This window comes from Toxorhynchites rutilus, chromosome 1 (genome assembly GCF_029784135.1).
Source record: "Toxorhynchites rutilus septentrionalis strain SRP chromosome 1, ASM2978413v1, whole genome shotgun sequence".
NCBI classification, from domain to species: Eukaryota; Metazoa; Arthropoda; class Insecta; order Diptera; family Culicidae; genus Toxorhynchites; species Toxorhynchites rutilus.
In genome coordinates, this window is record NC_073744.1 from 3,236,035 (window position 1) to 3,259,912 (window position 23,878).

Here is a 23,878-nt window from a genome sequence, read left to right on the forward strand (position 1 = left end):
TTTGAAAGTGGAAATGAATTTTTAGGTGAAATAACGCACTCCTATATCTTCTATCCTCTATATCTATATAAATAAAAATGGAAGACCAAATGTGTTGCTAAGTGCAAAACCCGAAGAAGGAATGGTCCGATTTGAGTCGTCTTTATTTTGTTGTATTTGTTGTACTCTGCCCATAGAACAGTGTTATGATGAGAAAATGTTAGAAATTTGTTCTAAAGAATTCATAACAAAACAACAATTTTGACCGGGTCAGCTAGTATAGAATAGAAATAATAATGATCACATTTATCATGACTTTATTGCTCTTCATATCGTGCTGACATCAGTCTAGTCAGCATTTCATATTCTACTGGGTGCATAAGCATGCTCATTGTAAATAAATTCCAGAAGATCATAGAACTGAGCAACACTTTCCCGGTAAAGCCTCTTGCTCGTGCGAGTAAGGTTTTTTCCGGTTTGCGAATGTGTTTCTACGCCTTTTCTAGATATGTGTGATTTTTTTCAGATTTTTAACAGTGTTGCGCGATACGAAAAAATATATATTTATCAAATTTTGATATTTTTTTAGAATTTTGGTTTAATTTCTATTTTAATATGTTCGTATGTGATTTTTCAAATTTGTAATTTTATTTCAGAAAATTTCGAGAACTGCGAAGCGCGAGAATATCCAATAATTAAAAAAAATATATTTTGTTCATTTTCTAATATTTTGTCATTGTCTCAAAATCTATCCTTATTGTATTCATGTATTCGTGAAAAGTGCCAATTATCACCAGCGCTATGGAAAATGTTTTATGAGGTATCAAATTAGAAAAATTAAGCATTTTTTTTGAAACCCTATATGGTTCACCATAAGAGCTGCAGTCAAAATCGTAGTTTTTCTATTTTTTCCGCGCCATACTCAATAGGTTTGGAAATTAAAATTCGAGGAAATACTCAAAGTACGTCTATTATGGTGTAGCACGACAATAAAAAAAAAACATTATAGAAAATAATTTTTTTGAAATTAAAGTAATTTTTGGGTATTTCGAAATTTTTGATTTTTAAAATTTTTTAATCCATTAAGACACAATTTTCATTTAAATGTGCCTGTTTTTGATATGTGTATTTTTTCAGAATTTTGCGATACAATTTTTTAGTAATTTGAAATTTTGAATTATTATATCAAGTTTTGAGACACAGTACTATTGTGTTCGTACTTGTTTTTTTATATTCATGATTTTTTCATAGTGTATCGAGTATGGAACGTACTATTTTAAGGCAATTCTTAAATACAGATATAAAAAATGGATTTTGCGTTAGAAAAACTATATTGATTCAGAAGGAACATATTTTGAAGGCGATAATATAAATTTAGATGATAAATAAAGTATTTTCTTTGAAAGTCCGGCTGCACTTCATTCGTCCCCAAGCAGTTCGCTCGAAGTCAGTTCGTTCAAAACTAGTTCGTTCGGTACGCGAAAGAACATCCCAACAGCGAGAGGCAGAATGAAGACAGAAAAAAGAGAGAAAGAAAGAGAGAGAGGAGATATTCAGTCCCAACTGCAGCTGAGAGGAAAAGACTACTCGATGGCAGACAGTTGGTGGTGGGTGAGAGAAAAGTTTGTAAACTCAAGAACAAAAACAAAAACAACAACTGGAACTGAATTCTCGGTTTTCAGAAACATGTGACACATGCGATGCACATCAGCAGAAAATCAAAAATTTGACCTACTTCATTAAACAGTCCCGTATTCTAATTTCTATCGAATGCAGATTCACTGGATGTGAGAGAATATATTGCTTTTGCGAATCGACCAATCAGAACATGGAATTTCCGTTTGGAGATTTTTCTATTGTTTAATAGTTAGTTTCATATAATAATTGTAGGTACATGAGCCGTATTTCCGTTTGGATAGGGTTTGAGATTTTCCAATATTTCGATAGATGGCTACATGATATTGTCATGGAGTGCCAAAATCGATTGAAAAAATTGATCAATTCATCATTAAATGACTGAGCAATACGCGTTTGAAATTGAACAATTTTCAAGGTGTGGCAATTTTTTTCACGATTTTCGATTGTCAATTTGTACCCCAATATGTTCCCGAAAGACGTAATCCTACGTCAAAAATATTATTCCGAATGTTGAGCACATGCTCACGAGTTTGTTCGCTAAGGTATTACATGCACTGCTGTTCACCGCAAGTGAGCCATAAAAGTAGGAACACAAGGTATACTATTCCATCGAATTTGAGAAAAAATTAGAAATGTGATGTCCAAGACATGACCACATTAACGTAGGACTACAAAATTATCGCCGTCGAAAACATTATCAAAATTTAACAATTAATTAGTTATCGTACATTTGGAAACACTGACCAAGGTCGCTGAATGACTGCTTGCTTATATGGGTTCGGACAGGACAGGAATTCTTCATTCCAAATAAATTAATCGGAAATGCCTTTATCTTTATTAAAATCTTTGTCGATCAACAATTTGATGGTGAAAATAATAGTTTTTAGGATCATCTGCTGGGTTCCTTGAAGCTATTATTTTGTTCTCGCCAAGTTCAGCAGCTTCTGTTTCTACAGCTTCAACACCGACGTAGATATCATCAGATGCTTTTCAGAATCTCCGAAGTGTGGAGAGACATCAATTCTGCTGCATCAGATTTGAGGTACTATTCATGACAAATATTGCTCAAGAGAGTAAGATAAAGTGTTTTGGTTTCCAAATTATTCTGAGTGAATTCGGTGTTTCAGTTCGTTTTGTTCAATTCAACAATCGATAGCAACACATAGTTCTAAAAACCAGTGAAAAAGGTTTGGTCGTCAAGTCACTCAAATGATTCAATTCATTTCGTTTTTAGGTTTCGGTTGTAGTTGAATCCCTCTAGATTATGTTAAACAACGAATTCGAGTGAGAGCCATTCAGTCAGCATTTTCAAGTGTTTGAGCTTCAACATTTCCTCAATTAAGCTGAGCTTTCGTTTTGAGCTGTACAAAAAATAACTAAAAATATTTAGACCGCAATGTGTTTTTCTAATACGGACCAGACAGATTTTCTAGTCCGTGTTAGGGAAACGTCTTGGGATCTACACAAATATATGGAGGATTGGAACGCAATTCCAATTTTCAACGCAATTTTAACATATTAACTATATGAAAATTTATAATCGATTGGTGCAAAAGTGTCGGAGCACAAAGCTCTCGAGAAAGAAAATTTTCCTGACACGAAATTATCGTTTTTTTACGTGTACTCATCATGTACTGTTCCCGAAAACGTAATCCTGCGTCAAAATGTCTCGATGGTTCTTCGAGATATTTTCAATCCAAGAAGTTTCAAAAACTAAAACCGGGTGCCAAAAACATCCGGCTAAAATTTTGACGCCACTTTTGATCCGGAAAACAAGCTCGAATTCACCGAAATTAAATGATAGACCACAAAAGGTTACCAATCAGTCCGAGCACACTCCTGAATTCACACAATTCACACAACTCGCTTTTTTAAATCTAAGAATTCACTTCAAATTACTTTTGCCAACGCATAAAGACAACAAAGTGTGCATGTCATGCATAAATACAGGAGTTCTCTTGCGAGACGGTGTGAAAGACCCGATGCTCCCACCCCCATTCAATTTCTTCCATTCTATGAGCATTTTTTTGTACCGGGCAAAACCTTTGTGAATCCCATCAGCGTCAGAAAATAATGCTGTTTGCTCATCAGTAGTGTTGGGACAGTGATTTGCAATCGCGAATGGGCCCAGTTAATAACAATCGGAGCTTACATTGCAATGTTTCCTCTCTCTCCACGATGTTCATTGAACGAACGCTGCATTTGGTTCGCAGTGGTATATTAATATTGTGTCTCACCTACTGACAACACGGGTAGGTAAGTACAGAATGGGTAGAACAAATGAATGGGATAATGGGAATGCTTCCGATTTTCGTTGATGTAAATCGTTTGAAAATTAGGGACTCACAATGTGTAGCGTGCCAAACAAATCTTAGAAAATTTCCGATTCGATTGTTATGCAAATCATTGGAATTCAATATTCATAACACTATTTCATAAAAGCGTGAGCTGTTTCCTAATTTGGTGCCGAAACCGTAGTCCTACGTGTTGAAAGAGAGTTGAATTATAAAGACTTCAAACCGGACGATCGGAATCGTAATTACATCGTCGATAAATTGAAATGGCCATTCTATATTATAGGGGCTTTAAACATGAAAGCTCATCCGACTCTATAACCTAACCTTAACTCACCCCATGTCTTGAAGAAGGCAGTTTTTGAACTCGCTCGACACACGCCGGAAATCTATGTTGTCAAGATAACACACAAAACCAGACGAAACTAACAACTATCCGTTCCATGATATTCGCTAGGGAACCACGCTCTAGAGGCGACCCTTCTGGCCTTCGGGCGGTGAATATCATACTAACATTCCTTCCCTTCCCCTGGTGACTGTAAGGACGTGGCCGGCGTCGTTATTGACCATTTAAAGCTTGAATCACCGGAAATTGCACAACGAGAATGATTTGCTAGTCCCAAGCGTCATTCTGTGTGTTCTTTGTGCAATTTGGTTGGTTCAGGCAACTACGAATTGTACAGTCTACCCAAGCTCAAGCTCAATGTCTAAATAGTTATAGATTTCATTCAGCATGTTATTAGTAATCTTCATTTATCGTTTTTTTTTTATTGAAATTCATCATTGGGATCGTTCCGTTTTTACAGAACCAAAATTTGACAATATTTGCCGTTATTTTTGTTAATTGCAATTTTTTCCTTACATTGGTGAGCGAAGCAGCTCTTCGTTCACTTACAAATGACTTTAGGCTGCAATGAACGAATCAATAAAATGTTCAACTATCGCAGTCGCAATCGCAATACCACCTCATGATCAATTCAGAATCAAGAGTCAGCGCAAAAACGGTGTGGTTTTTGACAGCGAAAAATCAGTGTTTCTGCCAATGTGCCACCCACCCGTTGTCATTCCGGCTGCAGTGGCGGCAGCAGCTCGATAACTCCCCAACTGCAAACAACTTCAACTTCTCGGTCCCACAAAAGCGAACAAGTATGTGATTCTTTATCCAACTCTCGACATCAAATATCAAAAGGATCTGCTCCGGGATGTACGGCTCCGATGATGCGTTTCACATATTATATTCAGTAGATCACAGCGTGAAGAGCAGCAGCAGTTACCTTTTGCGAATCCGGGAAAAGCGATGGGTTGGAACCAGACATCATAATTTGCATATGTTTCACCAAATAAATCGCTTTTCTCACTCGAGAGGTTCTTCTTGTGTGATGCTCTCCGATACGTGTATGAATATTAAAATGGTTCAATTTGGCTTCAATAACTTTTCAGCCCAAGTGTCGATCCTTGATGGCCACCTTCTCTCTCTAGGTATTGGAACGAGTGCAGCACATGCGTTCCCTCAAACCTTGCGTGATGTCAAGTACAAGCCCCCACAGATCAATGCTGCCTTTATGAAGACAAGAGGGAATATTAAGTGATTATGGCGTCACATTTCATGGGAGACGAAAGGACACACTCGAGCACACTGGAGACCGGGTTGGCCATAATACGCACCAGCTATCATCATCTGGCCGAAAGGATCCGTCGTCGTCATCATCAGTGTCGTATCGCACCGTGGGACAGAGAGAATGGTGGCTCCTTTGGCAGCACTCCGACTTGTTCGTTTAATCTCGGCTGCCCGTTAGAGATCTGAATTACCCTCATCCCTTTTGCCCCACACTCTTGGCCCTTCCTCAAACGCGTCTTCTCTCGGACCGTATGATAACCTCTCAACTCTTGGAGAGACAGAGAGATAGACACGAAGGTCAGTAGTAAAAATTTAATTTATCACCAAATCAAGCATCACATTACGCTACTGACAAATTGTTATGCTTGTCATAATTAATATACCTCTTTTCCCTTTGCTTTTTGTTTTCGCCACAGACTCGCATTCCGAGAGTGCTTGGGCTTCTTCTCCTTGCGCTCAGCTATGCGTACTTAGATTTTATGCCCCACATTCTGGGGTGTCTCATTCGTCGGTCGCTGTCTAATACTAATTAATGGAGCACTTTGGCCCGTAAAACATTCCTTAGTTATTGTTATGGGGTTTTGTGTACAAGCCTTCCCTCCCTTTCCACCCGAACGAATCAGTGATGCGTTTCATTACGACTTGATGTGGCCAATTCGGTGTCAGCTGTGGAAACGGCGACGGCGGCGGAGAAATCTACGAAAAATGGTTGACTGTATTAAGCGAAAGTGATATAAATTCATTTACGGGAGTACGAACAAACCAGCGCCAGTGAGCGAGTGAGTGATGCTTCCAAGATAGAAGGTAATTTATGTTTTACTGGTACGAATTGATGGGGTAAGCGAAAAAGTGCAGCTTTAATCGAAGATTCAATTTGTTTTACTGTGATGCCCCATTTGGCGCCGGGAGTTAATGGACCCCCAAGCGTAACCAGGTTGGTGCTGATTTAGACGGGCAATTAAAGCTGATGTACCGATAAAAGGAGGGATTTTATATCATTGCGGGTTAGCGAGTTAAGACGGAGATCAGTTATTGGGTTTATGGACTGATGAGCTAGAAGATAAATAGTCGTGAGAGTATTGTGGCGACACAGAACTGCTTTCCCAAATTCAGAATCGTCACTTTTCTTGCAAGATGTTCTGTGATAAAAAAGTAGAAGGGTCTAAGCCTATAGGCACGGAGAGAAACTTGATGTTTTTGGTTTTTTGTTTTATAACTATTCAGAAATCCGTAAATTTAACTCATTCAATACTCCAAATTGTGGCTCTGAAAACTGTTGTTATATGAACTGAACGGTTTGTAAGAATTGGAGTGTTAGATGGAATCCAGAACAATTAATTCTCAATACTTTCAATTTTCAATTATAAACTGTTGAAAAAATAAATTAGATAAACATGCCAACATAAACACGAAAAAATCGACATTCTCTGGTTTTCAAGTATCGATGTTCATAAATGTACATAAATATTTTTTAATCGATCGGTCGCCTTCTTTCTTCAGTTTATTTAATTTAACTGAACCCGATAAGAAGCAATGGCGTCTCGTCCGCCTGTTCAAACTGTTCATGGGGCAGGTAGGTAATCTCAGATTTTTTTTTTTTTAATTTACTTGTTTATCATTTCGGGTGTTATTCATAAATACAAATAAATTTCAGAAATCACTCTTTATTAGATTAGTTCCGGTGAGCCTGAAAAGGGTAAATCATTAACCCTAACCCCTTTGTAAAAGCAGTTCTAGATGTTGCTTCGATGACCACCAAACCGGAAGTGAACACTCTCCTTCTTCTACTTCTTCTTCTTCTATTTTTTTTATAATTTACATAATTACCCGAATATCCTTATTTTCTTTTCTGTTTGGGTGAAAATTCTCCACCGTGAGAAATGTTATCTGACGACTACGCCTGACTACACAACACAACCCGCACGCAACACAACACAACAGACGAATTTCATGCCAACTCCTCTTAGGAGTTGGCAGCACCATCACAGATAGTAGTGAAACGTTGTGGGTGTGAAGACATGGGTCATTTAAGCAACTTTGCATACTTGAAATATTCCAAAAAGAATGAGACTACTTTTTGGAAAAAGACATTTTTTTTCTTAATTTTTCACAAAAATTTATAATATAAAAACCTTTGATACCTACAAAATTCTTGTCAAAGGATGAAATGTAGGATTTTTTTTGAATTTTCACAAAAAATATACCAAAAATTTTTCGGAAATAAATTTCGCTGACAAAAAAGTTATTTTAAAAATTAAAATTCATTTTTCTCAAAAACGATTTTTTTTAAATTCCCAAAAATATATATGAGGGGCTCAGAATACAAGGGGTGTAAGTGACTTGATCGTTTTCTCTTCATCAACTTTTTATTTAGTTAATAACTCAACTGCAAAAACTTTCCAATTTAAGTTTGCTATAGGATCCGATAGATGAGGTTCTGACCTATTTTCCACGTTGGTAAATACAGCTGGGAATGTGTTTGCAGCAAAGTTATGTCCCAAAGAGAGAGTCGATGTAGAGAAATCGATCAAATCACTTACACCCCTTTCATTCTAAGCCGCTCACATATGAATAGCCCTTGCAATTTCCAACAAGTCGTCCATACATCGGAAGATGGGCACTCTTACAGAGAAAAAGTTCTTCGAACAACAACTTTTTCATGTTTTCTTTGAAAAAAATACAACTCATCCTAATTTTGTTTGAAGTCAGGATAGCGATATACTGTATTCGACAAAGTTTTAGATCTTGTTGCAATATGAACTTTTGTCGAAGACATCAACTTTCTATCTTCTATAGTTTTTGGAATATAAGTCATTTTTGCATGAAGACTCCTGAAAAAAATAATGTTTTGCTCGTAACATTTTTGTGTGTAAATTCTCACGTTCGACATGTTCTTGACATGTTTCTAAATAGAGAAAAGTTAGCAGAGCATGTAAATTGCGATAATTTATACATAAAAATGTTACGAATTGAACATTAATAGTATTTTTTCAAAGAAAAACATGAAAAAGTTGTTATTCGAAAAACTTATTCCATGTAAATGTCCATCGTCCGATGTATGGAAAACTTGTTGAAAATTCTAAGGGCTATCTATATCTATTTTTTTCAGAATTTTAAGAGCATATGTTTTCGAGAAAAATGAATTTTAATTTTCAGAATTTTTTTTACAATGAATTTTTTTCCAAAAAATTCTTTGATAATTGTTAATGAAAACCTAAGTTATTTCCTTATTACATTTTTATGTATAAATTATCGCATTTTAAATATTCTACTAACTTTTCTCTATTTAGAAACATGTCAAGAACATGTCAAACGTGAGAATTTACACACAAATATGTTACGAGCAAAACATTAGTTTTTTCAGGAGTCTTCATACAAAAATGACTTATATTCCAAAAACTATAACAGATAGAATGTTAACGTCTTCGACAAAAGTTCATATTGTAATAAGATCTAAAACTTTGTCGAATGCATTATATCGCTATCTTGACTTTAAACAAAATCAGGATTAGTTGTATTTTTTTCAAAGAAAACATGAAAAAGTTGTTGTTCGAAAAACTTTTTCCCTGTAAAAGTGCCCATATTTCGATGTATGGAGGACTTGTTAGAAGTTGTAAGGGCTATTCATGTATACAGTTTTGGGAATTTAAGAAAATACGTTTTTGAGAAAAATGAATTTTAATTTTTTAAATAACTTTTTTGTCAGCGGTTTTTTCCAAAAATTAGCTCTTGAAACTATTGAGAATGACGTGAAAATAAATTGAAAGTACGTTTTTCACCATATATTCTGTGGTGAACCACACAGGGGTTCAGAAAAATGACCAAAATTTCTTATATGGTACCTTATATAAGATTCGGTTTGGGGGTACTTTTCACTTCCATTCTCCTTTGGTACATTTTGCCATTGGATCCGTGTTTCCATAAAAATCAATCAACTCCTTTCAACTACCGATTTTTTTCCATAGATGTGGCATCTCCGTTCTCAGGAGAGTTCGGGTTGAGCAACGTACGAGTGCAGACGTATGCTTTTTCGCTCCGTGATGTGATCTTTGAGTGCTCGCGTTTTTCATCGTTAACCAGCTATAGTATTTGTGAAACAGGTGAACAATGCAGTATCTGCCCAACTGATTTGGAAACCAGTGTAGTTTAGCTCAATTTCATGAAGAAATCGTAAAAATAGAAATAAAAAAGTGGCATAATTGGAGGAAGCCATCTTTTCCGCTCGCGTTTGTTGGTGAGAATTCTCTCTGATCGGTGTGCTCTTCATCGTCGCGCTCTCATTCTTGCATTGTTTTCTTCATCGACAAACTCGGTTACGCGATGTATTATTTCTCCCTCCGTCGTGTGTGTGCAATAATTAAAGAGTTTCATAATGCGTGGCTGTATCTGATTGATTCAGATTTGTTAAGGAGAATGCTTTTGTGCCTCCAAGTTTTTATTTAGAATAACGAGCTCGAAGTATGTATGCCGATGTGAATGTATCACCACAAGAAGGAATCGCTACCCATTGGTGATCGGAAATTTTGAGCAGCTGATCGGGCTAAATTTTCATTCTGGATTCATGACTTCATATCATGAATTCATCTCCATGCAGGTTGATCCTTCTTCGTATATTCCCAACCGTGTTTGTTTCCCTGACTACATCAATTCCTCTGTACATTTTGATCTGTTCATGAAGGAGAAAATCCATGGAATTCCAGATTATCATCGATCGGGGATCGTTCCTACGATCTTCAATGCAAAGTATGGGCGTATCAATTGTGATAATATGTACTTTACTGATGGGTCCTCTATGAATGAGTCCACAGGATTTGGAGTGTTCAACGAATTTTTTAGCACCTCCCACAGTCTTCAGAATCCTTGCTCTGTGTATATTGCTGAATTGACAGCAATACACTGGGCGCTGGACAGCGTCGTCTCACGACCTGTTGAACACTATTACATTGTAACGGATAGTCTTAGCTCTGTCGAAGCTATCCGTTCAGTGAGGCCGGAAAAGCACTCGCCGTACTTCCTTGAGAGAATACGTGAAATTTTGAGTGCTTTAACCAGACGCTGTTATGTCATTACCTTTGTCTGGGTCCCTTCACATTGCTCAATTCCGGGTAATGAGAGGGCTGACTCATTGGCAAAGGTAGGTGCAATTGAAGGCGATATTTATCAGCGTCAAATCGCCTTCAATGAATTTTATTCTTTAGTCCGTAAAAATATCATCGCTAACTGGCAACGTAAGTGGAACGAAGATGAATTGGGTCGGTGGCTTCACTCGATTATCCCTAAGGTTAGCCTCAAACCATGGTTCAAAAGTCGGGACTTCGACTTAAGTCGGGACTTTATTCGCACCTTCTCTCGACTCATGTCCAATCACTGTTCGTTAGACGCGCTACTCTTTCGTTTTAATCTTGCCGATGGCAATATCTGTGCTTGTGGCCAAGGTTACCACGACATCGAACACGTTGTTTGGTCGTGAGAGGTGTATCTTGTTGCCAGATCGAATTTAGAAAACTCTCTTCGGGCCAGAGGAAGACAGCCCAATGTGCCGGTGAGAGATGTGTTGGCTCGGTTAGACCTTGATTACATATCCCAAATATATGTCTTCCTAAAAGTTATCGATCTTCGTGTGTGATTGTCCTTATATCCCTATATTTTCCTTTTCCTTTTCCTTCGCGAGAAAGCAAATCCCTTCTTACTAACAATAGAATAAGGTGAAATGTAAATACGTATTAGATATAAGATAGGCTTAAGAATTGAGTAGGATGAATGTGAGTGCGAATGTGAGTGTGAACATTGTCAACATATCCTTATATCCCTTCCTTTTCCTGAAAAAAATGTCGCCCTTCTAAACTCGAGCAAACCGCGAGTAATCGGTTCTCTACTTCATTAACACTAGAATTAATGAAAAATGTTTATATATACTTGTAACAATACAGAAGGGAGTTTGGCTCCTTTAAACTTATGTAACTGAGCCTGTAAAAATAAACGATTTAATAAAACAAATAAAAAAAGAAGGAATCGCTGTCACGGTTTGGCTAAGAACAGCATAAGCTAAGTTTTTTTCTAACTTTTACCTTACCTCACGCATATCATACATTTTACCGTATCATTTCTAAGCGGATCTGTGGGTGGGTGGGTATTTTATATGTATATTATATAGTCTATTTTCAGGTTAGCGCCAAGTGCAATTTCTCTGCGCGGTTGTGTGCGTGAGTGTGAGGAATAAATTGTGTTGCGGCACACTACCATTGGTGCTTTTTACGGAAGAATTTTATTTCTCAACCAGTCGGAACGATTTTTTCCAGTTAGAAACAATCTTTGAATGTGTTTTTGCGATTGGAAAAGTTTCGATGTTTCGACGGGAACTTCCATATTTTTGTTTTTCCCTGTTGCGAGGCACGGGGGAAGTTGTGTTAGTGAACCACAATATCGAGCTTAGTTGTCTTTCTTTCTCTATTTCTTCCTCTTTTTATACTCTCTCGGAGCAATTTGACTCGTGTTAGTTTAAGTTTGCGCGCTGTTTTGACACTATTATTTTTTTCTATTTAAGCTGCCTTCTACAATAGTACTGGAACACAATTAATTAATTATTAACTTCAAGTGTTAGATTCATAGTTTCAATGAACAAGTATCAGGTTCAGTTTTCAGTTTTCATGATCTGTATATCAGATTCAGGTTACATTGTGATAGTGTGCTACAGTTTATGTAATATGTCTTCCAGATTATATTTTATATATAATTTTATGATATGGTATTTGTGTATTTCGTGCATCAACTTCTTGTCTTGCTATGGAAGAACTATAGAGAATGTTTTTCGCATGTTGAATCGATTAAATTTCCTACAAAAATCTGTCAATGGAAAATTATGTCGGTTCAGTAACATATTCTAAAGTTTCATAATGAATAGTAGATTCCAGACTTATTCCGTCGTTGATCATAACGTGCGATTTTAGAAGTTTCTTTTTTGAATACCTCAATGCATACAAAATTCGTTTGTGTGTGTTTTTTTTCATGTAGAATGTTTCCAGTTAATGTGTGTTTTTTAATTTGTGTAGTTTGTATAGAATATATCGCCGCTTTGATTGGTGTTTGTGGAGTTCTCTCGGTTACCTTCTCAGATTTCCCAAAGATTACTCTCCGCCGTAGCAATTGGAGATCACTAAATAATATGCGCGATGAATAATCCGATCTTATTGGTTTCACAGGAGTTTTCTCGATTACCTTCTCAGGGTTTCCGCCACCATCGCAATTGCAGTTTGATAGAGTACGCTCGATGGATAACGGAATAGTTCTCTCGGTTACCTTTTTAGGTTCCCGAAAATAACTTTCAACTGTAGCATTTGGAGATCAGAAAAAAATACGTGCAATGAATATCTTATTGATTTCATATGAGTTTTCTCGGTTACCTTCTCAGGTTTCCCAGAGTTAACTCTACAACGTAGCGATTGAATTTGATAAAAGCACGTGAGATGAATGGTAGAATATTTAATATAATAATATCGCGTGCCGTGACACATAAGATTTTCGGATTTTCGCTTCGTCGAATTGTTGCTGGCTCGCGTTCACATAATCACATCACTTACCTCAGTGAATCCTGATTTGTACCTCCTCCCACTAACAACTATCGTTTCCTTGATAAACGCTAGGGAACCACGCTATAGAGGCGACCCTTCTGGCCTTCGGGCGGTGAATATCATACTAACATTCCTTCCCTTCCCCTGGTGACTGTAAGGACGTGGCCGGCGTCGTTATTGACCATTTAAAGCTTGAATCACCGGAAATTGCACAACGAGAATGATTTGCTAGTCCCAAGCGACATTCTGTGTGTTCTTTGTGCAATTTGGTTGGTTCAGGTCAATCACGGAGAGCAACTACGAATTGCACAGTCTACCCAAGCTCAAGCTCAAGCTCAAGATGTGGCATCTCTGTTCTCAGCTGCGGCCAAAGTAGCGTTGAAAATGAAAATTACCACGGAGTATTCCGGGGTTCATGTCAAGTTTCCAATGCATCCGTAGACTCACTGTCTGCATCGAGAGTAAATTACCGCTTAAAAGTCTAAAAGGGTCTAGTTCGTAGGATGGTTTTACTAGTGGTAATCTTTGTGTGCACTTTTCAACAACGATTTAAGAAAACCTGATTAATACCGTGTTTTGCGTGTTTTTTTTTTTGGATTATCTACAGTTGACTTTGACTTCCGAGGCGCCCCAATCGACAAAACCATGCAAACTATGGGTTAATTCTCAAATTTCAGCTCATTCCTCTACAGTATCCGAAGTTCACTTGAAATAAAATTGTCATAAAATTTTGACACGTATCAGATGGATTCATCGAAAGTGGTACCATCTTTAAATCATCGCACGAACTTCTTGAATACTATTAAAATTGTCATTAGATGACATTCACGCGTCGAACGCGTATCTCTTCGTTAGTCTGCCAAAAAGTGGGCCATACATTAGAATCGCCAATCACGTGAGGCATTTTCGACGGTCCGAAGAATCGATACTCCATGGCCATTTTGTTTTTGCCATTCCTCGGTCAAGCATTGGATCACAAGCCTGAAAAATAGTGTTCGAAAGAAAATCAATCGCCCCCCTTCCGCCCCCAACATCACTGCATGCGCGCATGAAAATGGCTCAAACGCCGGCAGCTGCTGCTACACACACCGGGGATAGAACGTGAATATTTGATTGCGAGAAATTTCAAATTCTTTTTGTATGCTCCCGAAATTGACACGTTTATTGAGAAAGAGAATAATTAATGTGATGCCTGTGCGCGCTGCTGTTTTTTTTCCTCCTCGTTTGCCTCTTCCGGCTATTGGATGGTGTGTGGGTGAGACTGCGATAGGAAAGGGAGCCCATTGCGGACTTTTTTTTTTCATCCTTCATCCTACGGAGATGCTCACGTATGAGTCGGGGACTTATGCCGATGCTCTATTCTCGCACAACAACCTCGGCTTCGTGTGTGGCAGGGAGGGGTCTGCATGAAAAACAAGTGCAGTAGCCCGAAGAGAAAGTATTAAAAATATAAGCAAGAATGATGCAACAGAAAAGCCAGCGCAGCATCCAATTGAATGGGACACATCAAAGCGAAAAGCGGGCCTTTCCATCGCTTCCCGGAGCAGAATAGTGAGCCGCAAATATGGATGTGTCAGAAAACATTCTTCGAGGCGTCAGGGGAGATTTGTAGATACGTTTCCCCGGCAGAAGCTATGCGGAACTTGCGGTTGTTGGGATTACTTACTGCTTGTGTCCACCTTCGAAACCATCGGCAGTCCGTTCGAAGTAATTCCCATCGACGGTGCAGTCGCCACCGTTTGCCAGGTCAACGGTTTGGTTTCCTGTAAGAAAAAAGTGGGGGAGAAAAAAAACACGGATGAGACGAGAATGGAATGGAAATTGGTTCGATCGAAATATTCCACATCGTGGAGCCCCTCGGGATAATTCCTGACAAGCGTAAGGGAAAATCAACCGTACCATACTCGGAAAGTCAAAGTAGGCCTCTTTAATCCAATCATTGCATCCAAGGAGCCCCGGGTTTCGACTTCATGTTCTGAAAAATAGCCTACTCTGCTTTTGCCGCAACTCTTAAATAACACTCTCCTCCGTCTCCCCGTCGGGGGGTTAGCCGAAGAACAAAGCGCAAAAAAAAATTAGGACGCATATTTTCGACCCGAAGTATTCAATCTGGAGAACGCATATGCCCTTTCCGCAATATGTATGAAAGCATCCCGGAATTCATCACAATTTATTATTCATTCAGGAAAAAAGAAAAACTGATAAGGTTCGCAGAGTGATTTATCCTTCCTTTTTTCACCTTTTCAGCAGATTCTTTTGGCGTGCAGAATTTTCTTTCTTCTCCGTTGCTGCTGCTGCTGCTGTTTTGATGATTCCACCTGAAGGCAGAAATAGGGAAAAAAAAGAAAAGAAAAAAATCCCGATCATCCGGTTTCCGGTCTTTCTCCTCCCTGAAAACGCGGGATTCAGCTGTGTATAATTTAATTTATGAGCAGGATGGTCTGCTCTGCCCTCGTCGGAGTGCGCCGAACTCGGCGGCGAAAGGCCAAAGTCTTTTGCATCGGCTCTTAATTGATCTAAATAATTCAGCTAAATGCTTCCCATGACTGTAATTAATTAGGACTTTTGGACTTCATTTTTTGCTCCCACCAGACTGCTGCTCCTCCTCAAACAGATGAATGTTTGCGAGAAGGATGGTCCATCGTGGAAGAAAATGTTCCACCGAAATCGTTATCTTATTCGGACTGTCATCATTGTATACTTTTTTTTTCTCCTTCGGTCGCAAAAAGCCAACATCGGCAGCAATAAAAGCAACAAAAAAAAACCTAAAGTCTGTGGAGTCCAGGACACGAGAAGACAAAAAATCGTTAAATTTAATCTATTATTCGGTTAGGAGTGTGTGTCCAACAGGACGACGAGTGATGACGGCGGGCGGAGAATGAAAAGAAAAACTGATTAAATATTTAAACTATTTGAAAGTCTTTTATTATTATTTCCTGCAGTGGCGACGGGGAGGCGTTGTTTTAGCGGAAGTTTTAGGCTGAATTCCGGGTTTGTTTCTTCTAGAGTCAGCTTCCTGTTTCTCGAGCACAGAAAGAGACAGACAGAGAGAGAGAGAGAGAGAGAGAGAGAGAGAGAACGATTCATTCCCACGGGGCGAACTTTCGAATGGGTGGCAACGATACACATCTAGAGAAGCTTGACACGGCATATGCGCTCGTCTCGGTTCCAAGTCTGCTTCTCGCCCGATTGTGTGGCATTTTTCTCTCTCCCTGCAGGATGTCAAGCATTCAATGGGGGAAGCAATTTACCCTCAACGATGTCACGTAGATTTTGCCATAAAACTTTCCAATTTAAAATTGAAAACTTGATCTGCTGGAATTTTGAATTATTCTCTGTGCTCTCTGTGTGTTAGGGATGCGCCAAAACGTGTTCACCTCATTCGAACTCATCCAGAAATGCGTCAAATTATCCGAAACCACCGCATCCGCAAGAAACGAAACGAAACGAAACGAATGCTACGAAAACGATACGACAGTTCAATTTGCTTATCATTTAATTCGATCGTACATCTCGTTGCGAACGCGTTTTGCAGCAATCCGCCGCAATCGGCTATCTATCGTTCTTCGAGAATCAATTCCACAGCTGACAGAGTCGCAAACACTCGCAGCGCACTAAATTTCAAAAACTTCCTCCAATTGGAAAACAGTCACCTCCGAGACAACGACAACGAGATCTGACGCGGCAGTGCAAAAATCAATCGATTGGCAAGGAAGAAGGTGAGACCTAAATTGAGACACCTTTAACTAGACTAGCTCGAAATTTATCTCGCGCACTTCGTATTCAAATACAGTTGGACCCACAGCAACACTTTGGAATTTCTTGAAAAGCGCGAATGGACGAGGGGGTGGGGAGGTCTTGCATTCCACTCCCAATCGGAGACACGGGACGAAAAATCATCCAATTTCCTTTTTCTGCGGTTCGACTTATTGAAAATACGTATTCTGGAAGCGTGTGTGTGTATATGAGAGTGTGTTCGCTGTCAATGTGTGATGTTCCGGGTGTCTCGTTGGGAAGCTAAAATGGTATTGGGGTGGGGGAGATGTAGTAGATTCTCCAGACAGCCATTCAGTACCGTGATCCCTTTCCCAACCTCTGAGAAAAATTTTGGCCACAGGAACCACACTCCCCCTAAAAACGTTTGCTACACAAATTTCCAACCGCTTGGGCTTGGGAAAATGGAAAGGGGCTGCGACTTTAGATTGGATCGAGCGCACATGAGAGGAAAATCGTCACTTCTTCCCGTTCACCATTCAAATAGATATTGTAGATTGAATGTGAATAAGAAGATGAAAATAAAATGTGGTTGCATATCGATAGCTCACTGAATACGAATTTCCCCCCGCTCGCTCGCTCACTCTCTCTTGACAATAATAAATCGAATTGCTGAAGAGGAAAAATGTTCGGCAAAGCAGCGAGAACCGGGGAAAGGACTCGAATGCAGTAGTGTCATACAACCGGCGGTACCCAATAAATGTGGGATGGAACATGCGGAATTAGCGAAAATAAGGATAGGGAGGCACTTGGTTTGGGGGAAAAAACGAAGATGAACCGTATTTCGGAGTACGATACTATTTGTTAGCATTTTTATTTTATTTCATGTTATTTTCATAGTCACGCGAAGTAAACTTGTTCCTTAACTTGCTTTCAACTGCAGTCAATACGAGGCTTAACTTATTTTGAAAACAACATACCTGTCCCCAAAGCAGTTTTTTTTCCTATCAACAGATTTAAGCTAATTTTATTCAATAACAGTAACGTCTCGTTTATATCACTCTCGATTTTATCACTGAAAATCTTTCCTTTATATCTAGTTATTCTAAACATAAGAAATAATATGGAAATTCGATTGTGTCGCCTAGATGCAAAACCGGCCAACTCCACAAGTTTGAGAAATCAACCGTATTCGCGAAAAAATTTCTTACTGTGGGATATGTAGCGGATACAGTGGTAGACATTCGTTTAGCCGCACCCTATTTTTCCTGAATATTTTTAAAAATAAGTGAATTCTTTGTACAGTTTTGCTCATAAAAGACGATTATCGTTTATTTTCATCGAATTAATTCTAAAAAAAATGTATACATTCACTTTTTGTTTTCTAAGTAATTCAAATATGTGGAATCAGGGTAGACATTCGTTTAGCCGCATCCTAAAATTTCAATAAAAGAAAATTTGTACGGCATATTTCGAGTCCAATCGGTAGCTAATATTTAGTATGTCCACCTCCATTTCGGATCACTCGATTTGGCATCGAGTCAGACAGCTATTAAAGTGGTGCTATATTGATTATAGCCCAACATTCCTGGATTACTGCCTCGAGACTGGAAATGTTGTCAAATTGTCATCCGTTTGCATAAACCATCTCGGCCAAGATTATCCATAGGTTCTCTATGTGCCAGCAGGTCATTCAAGAAGCGGAATGTCCTTCTCGGCAAACCATGCCTTCGATTGCTTGGAAATGTGGATCTATGCATAATCCTGCTGAAAAAACGACATCCTCGGTAGCGGTATTCTCAATATGGCCAATCAAAACGTCCTCCAATAATTGAAGAGTTCATTCGGGTGAAAATGAAACAAATGGGAAGTTTGCTGTGATAGGAAACGGCTCTCCACACTGTCAAAATTCCGCCCCCAAAGTTTCGCTTCGATCTCCCGACATTCCGTCGACTTAAATTGTACCAATAGCAACTGTAACAGTCCGGGTCATCCAAATTGAACTTTTTCGCCGGAAAATACAACATTTCTCCATTCCAGTTTCCATTCCATGTATTGCCGGGCGAAAATGAGATGGTTCTAGTTATGGGTGGCGGTCAGTTTCGGCTTCCCTTGAAGTTTCTTCCACATTATGTTTGGTGACTCGTTCGAGATGCGCGCAATATGCCTCTTCGTTACTGGAACAACCGATTCTGCCTTAAGTTATGAGCAGAACATCGTTTCTTGGTTGCTTCGTGACTTATTCGACCTTTAAGACGCAAAGTAACTTTGGTGTTCCCATTTGTTGGTCGTTATATCCCATATTTCAGGCACTATTTAAAGAAATTCCGTACCACTTTCTCAGATCGACCAATTTTTGTTACGATCTAGCGATTAGAAATGTTTTTTTCACTGAATATCTTTATTATTTTCCGCCCCTCTTCCGTCAATAGAATACCTTTCGCCATTCCTTTAAATTCTACGTAAATCACTAATATGACCAGCTTCTTACATTGCACATCTAATATTTATCTTGTAAATTGAACATTCCCAAGTATTTTTTTCAAAAAACACAGATAAAGGCTTTGGTGATTATGCGAAAACTCGATTTTGGGGGTTTTGGGGGCTGCCATACTATTGAAACACAAATTTCTGCATTACTCGAGAATTAATCAAGCAAATAAAACCAAATTTGGCATGTATCGTAACAGAGAAACATATTATTTACAAGTGGTTGAAAAATCTTGAACGAGAATTGTCTAGTCTAGTGGGGGTAAACATTAACATTGAAAATAATATCTGAATAATTTGAAAAGAGAATCCGCGAAACCCGTCTAAAGGCGGGCTTGCGCTGTAGAGGGTTAAGGGACTTGTAATTTTTCTCATTTTATCATGTCTAAAATAACTTCCGACTTCCGGAATGACAGATATGGATTACGTTTTAAAAACCGCTAAGTCAACCATCTGAGCCATCTAAGTTGGTTTATAGAACGAATGCTTCAGTTCGTTTTTTTGCCGGTTCGAAAGCCAAGTTTCTGACTTCCTTCAACGACTTTCCATAGAATCTAGGTCGAGGAGATGTCGTACTAGCTCTTGTTCCTACTGCTGGCTAAAAACTGTCGAAAGTGGTCCCAGCTGTGACGAAAAATTAGAATTTTTGAGGTGCCGTTTGAGAATCAACATTTCTGGAGTAAAAATGAGAAAACTCACCGCTGATTCGATGAACTGGAAGAAAACTGATAGCGCTAGAGCTGTGTGTTGTTTTGTTCTCCTTTTTGTGGACGTTGTTCTTGCTGACTGTGTTTTCGTTTGTCTACGACGAAGGTCGCGGAACAGAGTTTTCTCCGAAAGCGCATCTTTCGGCTTGGACAGCATTCTGTTTGAATATACTGCGATTCTTTACAACGGAGGGCCACAAGAAATCCACGATTCATGAAGTGGTTACACGACTTTACGACCCTCCAATGGACATTAAAAAAAAACACCGGACCATCAACATTGAAAATTTCCGCCAAGATCAAAATTGGCGCCAGCACCAGGAAACATGCCAAGAAGTTTGACACGTCGCAGAACACGGTAGTCAGAATCCTGAAGACGAAGTGCGAGAAACGTTTCAAGCGAACATCCAGACCGACACAGAGAAACAGCTGCAGGAAATCCTGGGGAAGTACCGAAAGCGAGTTGGACACTACACCCAATAGGGTTAGATATGCCAGAAAAGCCAAATCTGGGTCCAAGGTGTTGGTGTGGACGGTTATTTCAATCGCTAGTATATCAACCTCTACGTACAGACGAGTGCAGGGTATGGCAGTCAATACGGAAGTCTACACGAAGATATAGTGTTCTGGCCGAACCTAGCTTCGTGCCATTACGTAAAGGCCACCCTGGATTGTAGGTGTACAAAAATGGTTGGAAAACTATCACGGCCCAACAACCCAAATCCCGCATCATCCATGAGGTTTCCGAGAGTTCCGGGAATCTTGAGGAAGATTGAAGATGAAGGGCCACCATCTGTCTATTTACCCCTCAAGCACACATTGTATGGACTTGAAAAATAGCAATAAAGAATTTGATAAAAAAAAATGAGTGGGTTATATCTATGATATAACCGCAAGGTTCACGTGGAACTACCTTAGCTTAGCAATCATTCGTTTGTATTGATTAAATTCTTGATTGAATGAAACAGTTTCCAAATTCAATTGAGTTCAATATATTTGCTCTGTGAGTGAAAAAAATGAACAAATGCCGTGTAAAGTCAATTCATTTATTGTGATTGATTGTTCTTCGTTACAAGTAAATTTAATTACGGACCTTTTACGTTTGGTATGATGACTAGAACAAAATATATGTACGGAAGAATTATCAAACGTTTGATGAACCAGCCTAAGGCTGAAAATCTTTCCAATAAAGACAAAAAAAAATTATCAAACGATTATTTTATTTTACTTTTCCCTCTGAAGTTTACATCCCAAAAGTGTACATACTTCTCGAATTTCGAATTTGCTTGAAACTGGGAAGTTCATTCGCTTCTAGTGGCTGCACGATTTTCCCAGGTTCCTAAGTTTAGAAGATCATGTTAGGACAGACATATTCCACTCTGCACAAAGGCAAGCGAGGACAAAAGTACTCGCAGTTTGCATTTATTTGCAGAGCCGATTTCCCCAGAAACCTCGGTTTTTAAGTCTGTGTTAGGGAAACACATTTAATCGGAACAAAAATACCCCCGATTTGTATGAATTCGCAATGTCGATTTCCCCACGCTTCATGGATTTGAAGTCTGTGTTAGGGAAACACATTCCAGTCGGAACAAAAATACCCCCGACTTGCATGAATTTGAAATACCGATTTCTCCAGGCACCTTGGTTTAGAAATCTCTATTAGGGAACACATTTCGGTGGGAACAAAAGCTCCCCCTACTTTCGTGTGTTCTTTTTCTTCTTTTTGGCTTTAAGAGTGTTTAAACTTTTCAGTTCACTCGCCTCTAGGCTCTTTCGTGTGTTTGCAATGCAGATTTCGCTGCTTGGTTTTAAAGTCTGTGTTAGGGAACATTTTTCGATGAGAACAAAAGTCCCCCTACTTTCATGTATTTGCAATGCCGATTTCCCCAAGGCTGCTTGGTTTTGATGGCTGTGTTAGGGAAACCGTAAATCGGACCAATCAAAACGATGCAGTTAGGGCGTTTAGATAACGCCTAATATTTTACAGTTATTCAATTGTTTATCTAATGAAAAACAACATTTTGTTAGTTGCGATAGATGCGTAGAAATATTCCCTATCAAGTGATGCAAACATCTCTCCTATCCAGTACGAAATGTTCGAGCTATAAGCATTCGAAATCTTTCATTTTTTCCTGCATGTTCTGTGTTTAGGTTTTCATTTTACCCTCCATATATTCCGGTTAGACGTAGTCCCACGTCAAAAAACGTCTCGACGCGTCTTATGACGCACCCGTTATGCTCGGACCGGTCGGGCTGACTCTAATCGCTACAGTTTAGGGGTGATCGTTGAACAGGAAAGCTAGGTTGTTGAGAAATCTGAATCTCATGGCTGAATCTGTCGCAGATTGTACAAAGAGGTGTGCCAAGCTGCTAGCGAATATGCTTAAAGAGTTATCGTGATAAGATGCGGACGAACGCTGAGAAAAAAGTGTGGATCTACGCTAGTCTCTCATAGTCTACACTAGGGTATTTGAATTTATATTTAGCCTTGGTTCATGCTGTATAGTATTTTTCTCCTTTAAGTTCAATACAATTTTGCCAACGAATCAACACTCTATGTATCCCATCCTTTTTTCGTCTTGATTATTAAGTCTTTGCTTGGAATATTTTCCATTCAGTTTGTTGAAGAGATTCTTAGAATATCCTCTTGATATTGTTTTGCTTGTTCTAAGGTAATCAAGTAAAAACCCACAAAATGATAGCATAAATTTCTTGGACAGTTGCAAGCTCCTTTGTTTGCTCCCGAGCTGAACAACCGCGTTCATCCCACTCTACAGTTTGTTGTAGCTGTTAAAGCTCTTAATGGTAAACCTAATTCTCGACCATAGTTAATAGTCAACGTAAAAAATCATTTTTATTCTCATGAAAACGAGCCAAATGATGTTAATGATTGACAATGGTGTATTGAGTAAAAATGTTGCGTTCCTTCATACGACGGACACGATAAACCTTAAAAATCAATGTTGTGCCACGTCTGCACTGAATTTCGAACTTCTCAAAAACAAAAAAAAATCGTGGAGTTAGCTTTAAGCTAAGAAAATATTTCATTATAATTCAGTTACAATTCAATAAAATCTTACATAAAGGGTGTGTCACATCAAATTGCATCACGGAAAAAACGCTGTAGAAATTTAATTTTTAGGAATTATATCTTCATCTTTCGCTTATAATCAGATAAGAGTGTATAGATCACGTTGGCCATGCTTCACTGTCAATTTTTCGTAAATTTGGAAAACTGTCGTCGAACGAAAAAGAGCGTCGTGAATTAATCCTGTGCACTCATTTCGAGAATCCGGAGTTGTCACATCGGGACATCGGTAAAATACTGGGAATCGTCCAATCTACGGTCAGCAGAGTACTAAAACGATACTTCGAGAACCTAACCATCGACCGGAAGGTGAAGAACGGCAAAAATGGATGCTCCGTCAGTGAAAAATATCACAAGCGCGTAGTTAAGCCGTTTAGACGTGATCCGAGAAGTTCGGTCCGGGAAGTCGCCAATAAGGTGAATTTGTCAAGTTCATTCGTCCAGCGGACCAAGCAGCGGGAGGGCCTGCGTACATACAAGGTTCAGAAGGATCCCAACCGCGTCGAAAGGCAAAACATGGTGGGGAAGACGCGAGCCCGGAAGTACACCGGCTGTACACCGAAATGCTGACGAAGCCGCATTGCCTGGTAATGGACGACGAAACCTACGTCAAAGCGGACTTTCGTCAGCTGCCAGGCCTGTTGTTCTTCTCCGCAGAGGACAAATTCAGCGTTCCGGAGGAGATTCGCAAGCAGAAACTATCCAAGTTTGCCAAAAAGTACATGGTGTGGCAAGCGATCTGCTCTTGCGGAAAGCGGAGCGCCCCCTTCGTTATGACCGGC

The 23,878-nt window shown here is 39.1% G+C and overlaps 1 protein-coding gene across 4 annotated transcripts in view; it reads right to left on the reverse strand.

Annotated features, from left to right (window-relative positions):
* LOC129778748 (nucleolysin TIAR) overlaps window positions 1-23,878 on the reverse strand; it is a 1,021,219-nt gene that overhangs the window by 641,478 nt on the left and 355,863 nt on the right. For all 4 annotated transcript variants that reach the window (XM_055785883.1, XM_055785864.1, XM_055785877.1 and 1 more), the window contains one exon: window positions 14,764-14,860. In XM_055785883.1, coding sequence (XP_055641858.1) covers window positions 14,764-14,860 — 97 coding nt within the window. The remainder of the gene's footprint in view (window positions 1-14,763; window positions 14,861-23,878) is intronic.